General features: G+C 34.0%; 3 protein-coding genes across 3 annotated transcripts; 2 read left to right on the forward strand and 1 right to left on the reverse strand.

Annotated features, from left to right (window-relative positions):
* Positions 1–1,031: 1,031 nt before the first annotated feature.
* MED17 (mediator complex subunit 17) lies at positions 1,032–7,456 on the reverse strand. Its single transcript, XM_066289451.1, has 8 exons — positions 7,226–7,456; positions 6,846–7,168; positions 6,582–6,787; positions 6,370–6,523; positions 2,508–2,770; positions 2,301–2,460; positions 1,961–2,252; positions 1,032–1,907 (listed from the first exon to the last, which is right to left on the reverse strand). Exons 1-8 carry the CDS (start codon positions 7,315–7,317, stop codon positions 1,478–1,480), a joined length of 1,920 nt encoding a protein of 639 aa, XP_066145548.1. The 5' UTR covers positions 7,318–7,456; the 3' UTR covers positions 1,032–1,477.
* A 112-nt stretch (positions 7,457–7,568) lies between these two features.
* NTPase (ectonucleoside triphosphate diphosphohydrolase NTPase) lies at positions 7,569–11,218 on the forward strand. Its single transcript, XM_066289464.1, has 9 exons — positions 7,569–7,959; positions 8,130–8,253; positions 8,658–8,819; positions 8,884–8,963; positions 9,128–9,383; positions 9,439–9,726; positions 10,007–10,266; positions 10,323–10,460; positions 10,515–11,218. Exons 1-9 carry the CDS (start codon positions 7,930–7,932, stop codon positions 10,596–10,598), a joined length of 1,422 nt encoding a protein of 473 aa, XP_066145561.1. The 5' UTR covers positions 7,569–7,929; the 3' UTR covers positions 10,599–11,218.
* A 1,172-nt stretch (positions 11,219–12,390) lies between these two features.
* Rsf1 (Repressor splicing factor 1) lies at positions 12,391–13,972 on the forward strand. Its single transcript, XM_066289468.1, has 2 exons — positions 12,391–12,545; positions 12,946–13,972. The coding sequence occupies exon 2, from the start codon at positions 12,962–12,964 to the stop codon at positions 13,541–13,543; it is 582 nt and encodes a 193-aa protein (XP_066145565.1). The 5' UTR covers positions 12,391–12,545; positions 12,946–12,961; the 3' UTR covers positions 13,544–13,972.
* Positions 13,973–15,825: the final 1,853 nt, after the last annotated feature.

Here is a 15,825-nt window from a genome sequence, read left to right on the forward strand (position 1 = left end):
TTGGATTTGTAATTTTTCTGTTTTCGAAAACATTACCCAATGTGGGATCATATTTATTTGATAAGGCAATAATGCGGTCAACACATATTCATGGCGGTCTGAACATTTGTAATCGTGATGGTTATTGATTGGAAAATAGTATAATCGTAATATTTAATTTTTTTAAATCCATGGTGACCTCTGAAGTGGAGCGATCAAAGCTGCGAAGCGCGCCAATACAAATTTATGTTTTAAAATTTTATTTATCGAACTTAAATAATTAATCATTATAATAATAATAATAGTAATAATTAGTGATGTTGTTTTCTTTTGAGCCTTCTTTAATTAAATAATGCGATATTGTATATTTCGTACTCATTACTATCCAAACTGTTCTTATTCAAGCATAAACTCTTTGATGCAAAAGTAAACTTTAACTGTTACAACTTCAGAATCTCCTAGTCTGATTGTTGGGTTTGTATATATTTTTTTATATCTGATCCTTCATTCGTAATTCATAAGCTGCACGATATATGCGAGTTCCTAATTTTTAAGAATGTTACCTTGACAAATTGAAGGATTCAAATCACTTATTGTTCTAAAAGTTACTTTTCAATTTTCTTTTGTGCTGTTAACTTCAACTGCAAAAAAATATCTTATGAAACATTGACATAGGGCCTTTAAAAATTAGTAACATTCTGCGGTGGAACGGTTTTCAAAATACGTTTCGTGTGTAGTTGGCAAATAATTCCATTTCCAGATTAACAGAGAAAGATACTTGATACCACCTCCCCTAAAGATGTCTCTTTTGGGATTTAGATCTAGATCGAGAAACCTTTGTAAATAATAAGTATCAGTATGATCGCCCGAAACACCCGATCTACCTTAAATGAGATTCTACCGGGAAAAAATATATAGCGTCAGCCTCGACCAGTCCAACTTTTATTCCAACAACAAACTCAGCCATAATTGGATTTCAAGACTCTTTTTATCTAAGGTTTACATATGGTCTCTACCCTTTAGATTTTATGAGAGGAAGAAGAAGCGGGAAGTCTGTACAGATCATCAATTTATTCTTAGGATATTTGACTACAATATAAATGTAACACTTTTATTTTCATTTAAGGGTATTCGATACATGCTCATTAGGAAGTAAAAAGGAAGGGGAGGCATGTTCACTTTTTCTTTAATTTTGTTTGAGAATAACGCTTAATTTTGTTAATTATATCCACTATAATCTTAAATCATTAATTTGTCCAAACCCTTGGTAAGGGATTACTCTTATTTTCAATTACTTTTAGCTGAAAATAGTGTACAATTCCACTGCTTAACCAACCCCTACTGTTGTGAGTCATTATTTCCAAACAAAACAAACGAAAAATTATGCAAAATGCACCAAATGTATAACCACGTACAAACATAAGGCTAACAAAATAAATTAAAACTTTAAAGTATTTAAATTGTCCAATATTTTCCCCTACTCCTCTATATTATATGTTTAAGAATTACTAGTGAGACTGGCCATCAAAAGCTCCATTTTATGCAGAAAATTCCTGCCCTCCATTTTTTCCAATCGAACATCCCTAAATTGACCGCCCAAGTGCTCCCACTTCCGTTCTGTTACAAGACGACTGGGGAAAAAATCTGATCTCGGTGAATGAGCTACAGACACTTGCATTCCACTGGCTTGAGGCTCACATTTAACGGCTATAATTCTGTCACCAGTTGGAGATGCTAAGAGACAGGATGCAGCATTTCCTAAAGGTTCTACTGGGCCGCTACCTAAATGATTAGAATTTCCCAGTGGTTGCCAACCAAGGGTTTTGGCTAAAGCTTGAACTGCTAAAATTTGATGTTGGTTTATGTGGCAGAAGATCAAATCTCGCAGCTCCTGTGGCTCATAGCTCATATTCATGACTTTTCCGTCTCTACAAACTTCATTTATTCCGAAACTTACAATTTGATATAAAAAAAAACTTACCGGCAAACACATTTAAGGCTTTTCTCTCCCACGTGAATAACCAAAGGAGTTCTACACACTGCATCATATCCATGGGTGGATATATTTATTTTCACACAGCTCTGAGTGGGACTGTTCAATGTATTCCAATGAGAGGAAATTAAAGGATCTTTGAATTCTTTTGCAATAGTGTCCAAGACATACTCTGTCCGCATACGCATGATGAAATGTTGTGCTTGCTTTACAATTTGCTCAAGTAAAGTTTCCTGTTTCGTCATTTCGAGTAGTTCATAACGATCCGCAGCCATTGGACCTATGAGAAAATTACTCAGAAAGAAAATGAAGATTATTTAACTCTTACCAGCCATCATTCGCTTCTTTGACGGCCCCAAAGGACCAGTAGCAGGGTGAGGGAATGGATGATGAGTATTTTTGTGATGTACTTCCCTAAGTAGCTGATGTAATGAGTGCTCCAATACATGATCATGTTCGCTTTTTGAAGGAGATGGTTTTTCAAATTTCTTCAAAAATATACATAAATAATTGAGCATGAATAGAATTTCATTACCTTGTCTCCTGAAGTGGAATGTCTGAGAGCGATGATTAATTGAATTCCAGGAAGAACTGTTGCCATTATTTGGTTACCGACTACCATGTGGGGAATCGGTGCTTGAAGTTGAACAGCTTCTTTGGCAAGTTGATTAAAGAGCTCTTTACAAAACAAGACATTCTGAGCAGCTTCGAGTTTTTGCTGCCAATGCATATCAGGATTAGAGGAAGGGGCTCCAGAACCTAGTAGGTTAATATTGGCGGAACATAGGTCTTCTTGATCTAGAAAATATAAAAAAAACTTTTACATAAAATTACACATTTCAGTGGCAGAAACCCGAAAAATTTATGTGGAATATAAATAAGAGACGCGATGAGATAATCCTCGGCCTGCGACCAAAATGTAATTAATGAATACTTTTGCTAGTACCGCACTTCCAACACCGGAAGTCATTGATTTTACAAATTGTATTAACGGGGTTGTAATCAGGGAGAGTACGTCGGGAATAGTGTTCCACCGTGTACCCTCTTGTATTAAAGTCGAAATGTTATAGATATACCCAAAAATAAGATATCTGAGAATGTTTATGACTTCTATATCTCTCATCAACGCTAAAAGGGTAGTTGTATTGTAACCTCTCATTAGAGTTATTAATTTATGTATCGAGTAGGTCGACTTTTCTGAGATTTGTGTGCTGATTTATAAGAATAAAAGGAGCAGGAACAAGAGGTCTCCTGTAGATCTACATATTTCCCGCTTGCCAGTATTTGTATCCAAATTCAAAAAGTAATAAACTCTTTATAAAAATTACAATCTCCAAGTATCTCTCATAATCTGAAAGGTCATCTGAAATTTTTTGACATGCAACTATTACATAACAAGTTAATTGAGATATATGGAAGACTCCCTATAAGGGCACTCAAGAAAATTCTAAAAGTGTAAAAAAATGAAATCCTCCATTTTTTTTGGAAAGCGGCAGAACTGTACTAGTTTTTTTTTATATTGAACTAGAGTTTGCTTTGTGCCTATTAACACGGAACACATTTTATTTTTTATCAATTCGTTTGTTAGATACAAAAGTTTAAAGGCAGTGGAAAATGTTATAATTAATGTGCTATCGTTATATGATTGAACTTTTTTACGGCTTTAGATAGTTCAGAACAAACCGAGCTTAAACGATACCTTAATTTACTTGTTTCAATAAGTAACACAGTCCATTATAACAGTGGCGTTACCTTTATCTGCTGAAAGTTATTAGTATTTTTTTTCTTTTGGATATGATTCACAATTATTTCATGACGTCACGACGCTTCAGAGCCATATTTAGCAAAAATGTTGGAAAAGTCCAATGTGTAAAGATCGTAGACATAATTTTACTTTTATTAAAAAATAATTGAAATTTTTAATACAAGAACTTGTATTTTATACTAAAGAATTGATGATATTTGTCAAAAATTTAGATAATGGATGTGCATAAGCGGTTCAGCTCAAAAACCCATGTATAACAAAACACCGAAATTCGACGGTATTGCCGGTTGAATGATTAATTCAGTATTTGTTATGTTGCAGCTATTCGCTACAAATGCCAAAATGGACTTACTATCTAAGAAATTTAATAAAAACCATACATATATTTATCTTAGCATTCAATGGCAATAATGGTCCGTGCTTATTCCTTTCTTGTTCAAAATACTTTATTAAAGGAAACAACAAGATCCTTATAGCTGCTGTTTAACTGCTTTGGCATATCAAAAAATACTAATAATAAACATGGAGTATATTGACAGTAGCCAGTGTTCCAAAAAAAACAGTTTGTGGTAAAGAAATTATCAATAAAACGCGAGCTTTGACAGAATACGACAGAAATTAGATGATATTTATGTAAAAATAACCGTCACAACAATATAAAATGGCGGAATGGCGAAGGCATGATTTGCAAACGGACAAACATACAACAAATTTGGCGATATCGCGCCCTGTTGCTAAAATTGTTATTAAGATTTCCATTATTTACGTTCATGTTAAGTTTAAATATGTTACTAAAAATTAATAATTAAGTTATCCTTAGGTCCAAGTTCTAGTTACAGTTCATCCAGAAAATTGTAGTTTAACTAGAGACAACTTCTTCATTGAAAATTTTTCTTATTTTTAACGTGACGATTGGCAATGAAATTGCGTGGTTCATGACGTGTGTGGTACCCTTCTAGGTATTCAAACACTGTTGTAGTCTCCCCAAAACACATATATTTGAATCATCAATAACATTGTACAAAATCCTCTATTATTCTTAATCACTAATTCCTTAAAATATATCTTTTCAATTCCCCTGATCCACGTCTACTACTCGACCCCGAACGCTCTTATCTCCTTCCTACCGCTCGCCTTTTTCTAAGATGATTCACACACCGGTCGCCACAACGTGCATCGGTTTTTGTACTGTACGGCTTACATTTACGTGCGTTTGTGATACTAGAAACAGGTCTAAAGAAACGACGTAATTTTGTGACCATAAAACACCATAAGAATTTGATGTTTTATAGTTGTGCCGAATTTGACGTAATTTCAATTCGTCAAAAGATCTTCAAATCTTCAATCACAAGTAACATAGTTTATTATAACTATGTTCCCTTCGTCTGTAGGACAAATTGTTATATTATTATTTTTATTGGTGCTCCTGAGGTAAAGTTTCAACTGTTTCTTCTATTCAAAAGTTTCAGCCCCAAAGTCATTTTTGCTAGTTCCTTATGAAATACGGAACGAATCCTGCCTAACATACTTATAATAATTGAAAATAACATTCCTTAGGTTCATATGGTAAAATCATTTAAAATGTATAACCGCAAGGTAATAGAAAAAAAACATGCCATCTCGAAAGTTAATCATTTCTGGGTCTTCAACACTTCACCTTATCTTTGATAAAGTAATTTAGAATTACTTCTGGACCTTGAGCAGCGGCGACTTCGGCGTGCGAAAACAATCAGCTAGGAAATTTATGAGTACTAATCGTGAACTCACTACATTTAACTAAATTACTTGAACAGAATTTTACAAGCAACCAGAGATTAAGTGCGGCTTATAAACGTTTTTAATTTAAGCCTCGAATACATTAACTCCGAAGCCCATTGTTGCTGAATTATGTCCGTCTGGCGTGAAAAAACTGGTAAAACCGGGAATTACCTTATTGAACCCACCGAAAGTGTATACTTTAATCTTAACTTGATCCCCAGAGTTTTTACTTGAAGAGGAGAGTGATGAATTGTTCCATTAAAAAAATAAAAACTGCAAGTCCCTGTACATTATAATCACAAATCATAACCACTTTCTCCGGTGATGTCAAACTGCTCATTGGTCATATCCACCTTCCCTCATGCAAGTTTTGACCAATCACCATCCTATCCACCTTTCTCCCCTCAGGAATAAGTGAGAGTAAAAACGACATTTTTGCCGACGTTAAAAAATGTAATTTTGTCTCTTACTGACAAATCAGTGACCGGGAATCATTTGCTTATAGAAAATGTGTGAAGAAAATATTTTAATGCAAATCTGAATTGCCAGGAATTTATGTGAGATAAACATGTAATCTTTTACTTTTGAGCTTCTAAGATATGTACTGCTTTTCCCAGAAAACAAATGACAAATATGTAGAAATTCAGAAGACAAAAATGTTGTTAAATTAAACAAGGATTTGAAGATGGTGGTTGCTGAACATAAGTGACATAACACAAGAAAGTTGGAGGTGGTAAAACTTAACTTGACAAAAATTAACATGAAAAACAACTAACTGGCTTTCTTTCCAACAGCACAATCACTATTAACAACTGAATTTGCAAACGCTTTTGACCTATATATATCCTTAGACACAAAAAAAATGTAATCTTACCCTTCTGACATAACACTTCTATATAGGCCACCCCCTGCAACTCTGAAGGTATAGATACTTTGAGAGCACTGCTTGGTTTTATAGGAGCTGTAACACCTGGCAAAGGACTACTAGGAGGGCTATTTGGCTTCTCATCATCTTCTGCCTTTGTTACCTAAATTTTATTTTTGTAAATCGAACCATACAATAAGTTAACTTAAACAGTGATTCACCTCAAAAGTCCCAGTTTGTAAATACTTAGAACCAGCAGTCCTATAGCTTAAATCTCCAATAATGGTGTTAGACACTTTTTTCAGTCTCCAATTTTGTCTGAGCCTCAACAGTTCTATGTGGAAATCCAGAGTTGTGCGGTTTCTGACTGCCTCATTCTGCGAGGTTTTCAGTTTTTCTGCACCAGCCAGTAACACATTGGAGGCTCCTAAAAATAAACATACCTAACATTAATAAAATAACTTACAAAGAAAACATGTGGTTACCAGCAAGAGCTTTTTTCCGAGCATAAATCTGCACCATAGTTTTTGTTTCTAAAGCTTCCTGCTGCACAGGGTCTAAGACCATATATCTCTTGTCTTTGGCAATTGCCAATACATCAGCCAAGACACAAACCTCTTGATGAGCATTTTTCAGCTTATTTCTCACGGAGTCCCATGGCCAGAGCGACGAGTGAAAGGCATCTTTGCTGTCAGTATCTGACTTAGAATCCTCCATGCTTTCCTCTCGTTTAACCTCAACATCAGAGGTTTTGCTGAAGTCGATTTTCTGGGCATATTTCGCTAAGCTCTCCGACAAAGTCAGAGGTCTAAAGTACAGCATTTCATGTGTATAAAAATAAAGGCTAGAATAAAAAAGAGCTTACGGTTGATAAAGTTCAATACCGTCGTAGGTTATTTCTTGAATTTGGTTTTCAATTGGGGCCTCGACTGAGATGTTTACTCCATTGAAAGACATGATGTGTTTTGGGGCCTACTAATTAGAACTAATAAGGTTTATTAATTTATACAATTTTGAATTTTTAACTTTATCCACAAAATGTTACAATAAAAACAATAACAGTGAACATCTAACCTCTAATGTCAGTAACGTCAATGTCAGTCAAAAAGACAACTGAAGTTTATATTATGAGGTCTATGCAAGGGAACTCAATTTTTTATGTATAATATACAATAAATAACGTCACAACCGTATACCACACAAGTTCATCAACTGAACAACTTGTCAATGTCAAGTATTTCTATTATCAACAAAATAAATAAATCAATTTCATAATTAAAAATTAAAATAATTGATGCTGTAATTTACTCTACATTTGATTTCTGTAAAAAAACACATAACCTAGCTGTAGAGTATTTGAAGTTGATTAAACAGTTCGAGTATTTTAGGGTTCATTCAGATTGACAAGATAAGAAATACTGTACTAACCCCTTCAAATATCGCTATACTAATGTATTGATGAGTAGACGAGTTCTGGGAGTTGTGCAAAAGACATATATCCCTTATAAATTATAATTAACTTGAATTAATGATTAGACGCCACAGGCACAAGTAAATTTTGCAGTCAACATGTCTAACAGTGAGCTTCGGAGGAGGAAAGTAAGCATCTATGTACATAATATCAAATAACCTCTGAAAAAACCTTTCTATATAAGTTTAACTGAATACAACCATTTGCTGACTATGGACATTTTTCAGAGCACATTCTTATGTTTTAATATAATTTAACATTATATATGTTATTAAATCAGTTGTACCATTCATTGCAGGTCAAAGAACACAATGAAAAGACCACAGGCAAGAAACGTAGGACCAAAAAGTCTGACAGTAATTCCATTCATACATCATTACTTTGCCTCATTATAAGTGCTACAGTTTTGACTACTTTTGTAGGTAAGTTTAAAAAAATGTCTGGTACATTTCTGCTCATCTAGGATCAATTAATTGTTTAAAATATAACCTGTTTAGGATCTAGTCTTTGATTTAAGATCCAACCAATCTGAATAAGCTTCAATCATATTCCACCTGTTCCTTCTAAATTATATTATTCCAATTTTAACTTGCAAGAAATATCTGATTTTAACACTTTTGACAAGATAGAAGCTAACTTTCAAGCCACTTTCATAAGCAATAGATGATCTCAGTAATAGTAGTTAATCTCAACTGAATAATTAATGAGTTAACTTCACTTTAAACTTCATAAATCTTAAGTGTTCTATATTAAATCATCAATCATAAAGGGGTATCAACCTCCCTTATTATTTAAAAATAAACAATGAAAAAATAACTTTTTTCAGTGCTTTATACGGATCAAATCCCATGGTTTTTGGGCAATAAAATTATAGATGATTTAGCCAGGCGCTTTCTTGGTTACTATAAGCCAGTTCATGCCATTGTTATTGACGCGGGCAGTACTGGATCTCGAGTATTAGCCTATACTTTTCATAAATCATATTTTGGTAAGTAATAATTTTTATAACAAAAAGTAATGTTTTAGTGCCGTTTTTAATGATTCCATTATAGGGGATAATTTAGTGTTGGACAAAGAATTATTTGAGTTTAATAAGCCTGGTCTATCCTCCTTTGCCAGTGAACCAGATAAGGTAAATATTCATAAAGTTGTTGACATAATTTATATATGATGACAAATGATGCTTTTCATTTATTGCTGCAAGTCATGCCTTGATATCAAATCAGTTAAGATAAATTTATGGATTTCATAGAATTGTGAAACTGACTGAGATTTATTTCATAATATTGCAATTAGGCAGCAGCAAAAATTGCAGAACTTTTGGAATTGGCCAAAAAAGAAATTCCCAAAGAATATTGGGGAAAAACTCCTTTAGTGCTCAAAGCTACTGCAGGCCTAAGGATATTACCCCAGGAGCAAGCTGACAATATATTAAATGCTTTGCAAGAGTTATTTAATAAAACCCCTTTCATAACTGATGAAAACTCTATTGAGATCATGAATGGTACTGATGAAGGAATATTTTCTTGGTTTACAGTGAATTTCTTATTAAGTAGGCATATTATCCTTAAAACCATTGCATTGAAATGCATGAGCAACCATTTTAGATAAATTGCATTTAAATCCTGAAAAAACAGTAGCTGCTTTAGACTTAGGTGGAGGCTCCACGCAAGTAACCTTTGCAGCATTAACTCCCTCTAGTCTTAAAGAGACCGAGAGCGTTCATGAGGCAGTGACACCTATAGGAAAAACTCCAGTTTTTACTCACAGCTATTTGGGTTTAGGCCTCAAAGCCGCTCGAAAAGCTGTAATTTCTCATCAAAATGGAGACGCACTGAATGTGACATGTGATTGTGTTAATACTGTAGTCAAAGATCATAAGTTTCACTATCATGGTAAGTTTTTTTTTGGTTGATATTTATTATTAAACCCAATTCTTGGTATTACTCTTATAAGAAGGACTGGGTCATCATTAATCCTTATTTTACATACAAAATATGTTTAAATCAAATTTATTATTTTAAAATTGTACCAAATTAACCAAATTCAAGATTTCTTACTTCCTAATGCAATTTAATCAAATGTGTCTATGGTTTTTAATATATTTTTTCCAGTTTAAATTTATTTACTTTTTCCAAGATTTTATATTCTATTCTATTGTTTCTTTGAATACAGGAAGTGATTACTTTGTCAGTGGTCCTCAAGACGATTTTCTGACTTTTCAAAAAGTGAGTGATGAATCGACTGTAGAAGAAATTCCTATAGTAAACTTTGCCAAATGCTCAAAAATAATTGAAGAATACATTCATGTGATATCAAGCCAAAGGAAGCCCCCAGAAGAGCTTCCCTTAAAGAGCATATTTGCTTTTAGTTATTATTATGACAAAGCTAGTCAAGTTGGGTTAATTGATTTTTCTAAAGGGGGACAAGTAAAGGTATAATTATTTAATATTATGAGGTATCAAAGCATATTTCATAGTACATTTATCAGGTTGAAGACTTTAAAAAGCAAGCTCAAAGAGTCTGCCATGAAGCCAATATTGAGCAACCATTCATATGCATGGATATAACATTTATTTGGTTGTTGCTGGAGAAAGGGTTTGGACTTAGTCTGGACACCAATATTTATGTACAAGTTTTGATTTTATGATGTTGAATGAACAACTAATAATATTTTTTGCAGCTCTACAAGAAAATATTGGGACACGAAATTAGTTGGGCTTTAGGGGCTGCTTATGATGAATTAAGAAAGGCCAACGTCGTTTAGGTCTGTAAATTAGCAGCCCTAGTGCCTTATTTTAAACTTTTGCAATTTTCAAGTAAACCACTGATTGAGGTATCAGCACAGAAAAGACACATAATTTTCCGTACTTTTATAGCACAAACTACAGAGTGTGGATATTTGTAAATATTCCAGGGATTTGTAATAGTAAGCTTTTATAAAATAGAAGATTTATTTTCTTTGGGAAATAGGTTAAAATTTTAAACAATTACCTAGGAGTAGATAGAAAGAATGTAAAGTAAGTAATGAAGTTACAAAATGGAATTATAATATAAAGTAATAAAATGAACAAATTTAATACTTTATTTTGTTACCTTACAAATTTTTCTATTGTGTAATATTATTACTTTATATTCATCACACCTACTTCTATGCAAGAACTAAAAATTCCAGACTTACAAATTATAAACACTTATGGTGGGCGGGCGGTAATTCAATGCGGGCATTTAATTTACGTTGGGCTGTGTAATTAATTCCAATTAGTTTGTTTTTGATAATACTTGTATAGCGTTATTTTAAATAATAAGTTTTAATAAATTATCAATTAGTGAAAAATGTAAAGCATGGTGTTGAGGGAAAATAAATGGGGTAAAGTGTGCATTATATATACATTATATAATATCCTTCCTGTCAAGCCTTCGTCCTGTTATGAAGAGTTACGTGTTAAGTTTAATAACGTAGGTAATAACTTAATTAGTTTTTATGACCGTGGAATGACTTCTCAAATTTCTTCCACTCCTGATCCTTTTGGAGCATAACGCAAGAAAGGCAACATCAAGATTCAAGTAATTGTCATTACAGTCATTGAAGATGAAGGCCAATGAAGCCCTTTGGAATTCTCAGACCCATGAAATTCTAAATATGATTTTTAACCTTATAGCAATCATAGCATGAAGCTGATAAATTTAATTCAGCATTATTTACAGCGTTTTGGCGGGTTCTTGGATTTTTGTATATTTATCGTAACAGACTACGCACTCTCGTTTTGTTCCAGAATCTCTGCGATTATTTTATGCTACTACAAATTTTAAAGCAACTCTGTTCACAATTATTTCTGTTGATTATCACGGAAGTTATCCTTCATCATAACATCAAGAATTTCTCTGCATTTGCTTTATGTTAGTCTCCTTTTAAAAATTTTAAAATCAATCGGTGTCTGGTTTTGTTTTTATTATTTAAATAACGCAATTTCTGGGTGGAAAGAGCCAGAAAGTCTCTAAAAGTGGCGAATGCCATCGCGATAAGAACCCACGTGACTTGTCACCCAATATATTGAACAATACATGAAAATCAAATAGTTGAATTTTATACAGACATCATAATGATTGAAATAACTTTTACGATTGTTATTTTTTCCTGATTGTTACTCAGATGTTAAAAAAATAAATATTTTTGTTCTTGTTCATATGAGGCATTTTATCGAAAACGGTAAGAGATATGGACGAGTAGTTATGTGTTAATTACTTAAAATTTGACGTTAATACGAAAATGAACAAATATACAAGGTGTGCTACTGTAGTAACAAAGCGGGACGGTAAATGTGAAAAAAACAGGTTCCTGTCAGTCACCGTTGCTGACCGCTTCAAAACAACTTATAAATCGGATTTTCCACGGCATTACTCAACCTTGTTTGTCAGTCTCGGTCGAAGGTGCGTTCGCAAGTCAAAGTGATACGAAACAATTTTTAATCAGGTATAGAGACAAGTCTGAAACCTCCCAGCCGCTTAGCTTTTCGATAAGGCAAGCGTTGAGTATTGCGAATATGCCTCGGTATTGATCGTTTATCTACGGTTTGCTGTCCTCTCTGGTCTCTCTCTAGCCGGCAGTGTCTTCTTTTCAATCTTCCATTACAAAAACGAGACGAAATATCCTCGCTGCAGCGAAAATAATTGTGAAAAATCCGTCGAGTCTTGATCTACTGCTTCGAATTTGGTAACTAAATATCTGATCTACGAATAGAAAGTCTCCGTTTACCATTTTATACAAAGTTTAGCTGCGAATATCCGACATCAAATACCTTCCACACCGTTTGATTTCTTTCACAATCCGACGCCATGACGCCTTGCCGCCTTTAGTTCGCATTTTCTTTATTAATTTTCATGTAATCGAAACGTATTCGCCTTCAAGTTAAATGCACAGCAACTAAGCCTTTCTGCAGGCCTTTACTTGGGTATTAAAGCCAAGGCTCCCCGTATACATACTTAAAAGGAGACTTTTCAACATGGTAGCTAAAACCCTCTTTCATGCATCACAATCCCCGTTTCCTCCGAATTTTCGGCAAACCGTGCCCCGCGACCCTGTTATCAAAGACAAATATCTGCAATTTTCACAGAAAGAAGATCTACAGTATGGGCGACAGAAGTACAGAAAGAGGCGCCCGTGTTTATGTAGGAGGCCTCGAAGAGGGAATCAAGAAAGAAGATCTTCAGGAGGAGTTTGAAAAATTCGGCAAACTGAACAATGTTTGGATAGCGCTAAATCCCCCCGGTTTTGCTTTTGTAGATTTTAGCAGCCCGTCAGATGCAGAAGCTGCTTGTGATAACCTCAATGGAATAGATTTCTTGGGGTGCAAGCTTCGGGTGGAAATCGCAAAAGAAAGGCGCGGAGGCGGAAGAGGAGGAGGGGGATTTAGAGGGGATCGAGGACGTGGCAGAGGTGGCCCGCCGAGAGGAGGTCCCAGAAATTTCCCTGATCGAGGAGGTTTTAGAGGGGGCCCAGGAGGTGGAAGATTCGATAGAGGCGGGCGCGGCGGTGGAGGTTTTCGAGGAAGCAGGCAAGATGGTGGTGACCGATTTGGAGGCAGAGATTTCAGCCGGAGAAGTGACTTTGATGATGAGGGAGGACCACCAAGGAAGTTTGGAGGTGGTCGAGGCGGAGGAGGCGGGCCCAACTACCGTTCCCGTTCACCGATGGGGGGCCCAAGGCACTAAATGTAGACTACATGTAAACATTTTCATATTAAGGTTGGCAGGACAGCAAGAATCTGTTCTGTAAGTAATATATTCATCTTTTTTTTAAATATGTAGACACATTTTTTTGGACAACTTGCATTCTACTCAGGCTTTTGACTGTATTTCTATACCTACAGGTTTTAGGTATTAATGTTCTGTTGATTTTCCCTATTTGGAGATTAAGCTTTTTCCCAAGGTAATAATCTCCCACTTTTATAGTGGAAAGACCTTTGTCTAGTGTTTAACTCTTTTTAATTTAAGCCTAACGACTCTTTGAGATTTGAAGTTTTGTAGATATTGTGTTCAATTTTGATTTTAGTCTGTGGTAATATGAACATAACGTTTGTGTTTGCCTCGATTTTATCCTCGAATCATTGCAGTACAATAAAGAGGAAGTTAAAAGATAAATAGATAAATCTCTTTTTTTAGGACCAAAAACATTAAACCTGTTAAGGGTGGGTAGTTTGAAAGAAAAAAAAAGGGTTTCTAATATGGAACACAAGCTGGTAAAGTAATCTTGGTGGAAACTGACTAAAGGTCAGCTCGGACTGCGTCGTTTCTATGGAAATTATCTTGCCAGCAAAAGTTGCTAGGAGTCTGAACAATGGTGCCTAAGTGCCAGATTATTAACATGCTACTAACTTTAACATTCAGTTAGTTTTCATAGAAACTAAAAAGCTGACCAACAGGATCTATTTCACTGTTAATAATTAAGTGTTGGTAGGTATATAGGTAGTAGTTCTGTACATATAGAGAAGGTAAATGTATATTGTAGGTATTCTATGATACGTAGTGCTCCCAACAGCTGCTCTACTATCAAAGAAAAAGTAAACGTTCATAGTAGAAAACCATTGTTTTTGTTTACAATTGATATATCTATTTGTTGGTGATCAGCTGATTGCCCGAAGATAAAATGTCAAGGTTTACTATACGCAATCACTATTGAAATAATTATTTAAACCAAATTTAACAGTTAACTTAAATGTTATAATGTGTTTAAAGCAGAGTTGAACGTGTTGGATTTGCTCACAGTAAAAAAAATTACAGTGCATGCCCGTCAATCCATAATTTTGTCTTATCTATATCAATAGAATGATGATTTTTCTAGATGTCCATATAAACACAGATTATACGATCTGTAGCCATTATGTGTTGGGATAGGCTGCATTTTTTTCAAATAATATACGTTTTTCTGTGAAACAATTTATTATTCAGTTAAGTTTAGATTTAAGGTACTTATGTAGACATATTAATAACGTGATTTAGTAACTTAAAGGAAAAAAAAGGCTGCAGTATTTGCAATAAACAATTTTAATTAACTTTATACATAAATATGATGACCACTAAATGTTGGGACAAGTAATCTTTAGACCAAAAAAATTTAATTTAATAAATAGTCACATTTCCTTTCGCTATTGAAACTGCGGGAACTCTAGCAAGCATAGAATATACAGTCGGTGTAAAAAATATTCGTACAGCAGCTTAATTCAAAACAAATTATGGTGGGTATACATTAACAGTCGACTTTATTGTTTAAATATATTTCATAAACAATCTTTCGTATTTATAGGAGACAATCAGTATAAGCAAAATGCCATTATTCCGCACATTAAGAAAAATATAAATAAAAACAAACATATTTATAAAAATGAAGAAGTAAAAAGCATTCGTATAATTATCATTTGATATTGTACAGACATGTTAATAAATGTGCTCTGTGCCCGGAATATAGTACAGATGAGTCAATATCGAGTTTTTGTGAAATTAAAGTATTTAAATTTAACGTGTGTGGTAAATTAAAGAAATATCTGAAGAACGAAAAATTATTAGATTGTATAATGAATGTAAATCACTTAGTGAATTGACCGTATAATGAATAGAGCAAGGTTTACTATTCAAAGCATTACTGACAGGTATGGATCACGAAAAATTTCAAAATAAGAGAAGAACTGGACGTCCGTGAAAAATAAACGATTATGGACACCGATTAATTATTCGCAAAATAAAACAAAATTGGACAAGAGTCGATCAAATTTCTGCAAAACTGCAATGTTATGGATAGTATAAAAGCTTCTGCTAGTACTGGGAGAAAGTAAAAGTTTTGAATACCACGGTCGAGTTGCACGTGAAAAGTACTTCGTCAATTAAATCAATAATAAGAAGAGGCTGGAATTTCCAAGCCAAACTCTAAATAATTCTATAGAGTATTGGAACAAAATTATTATTACTGTTGAAATTAAATTAGAAGTATATGAATCCGA

This window comes from Euwallacea fornicatus, chromosome 13 (assembly GCF_040115645.1).
Source record: "Euwallacea fornicatus isolate EFF26 chromosome 13, ASM4011564v1, whole genome shotgun sequence".
NCBI classification, from domain to species: Eukaryota; Metazoa; Arthropoda; class Insecta; order Coleoptera; family Curculionidae; genus Euwallacea; species Euwallacea fornicatus.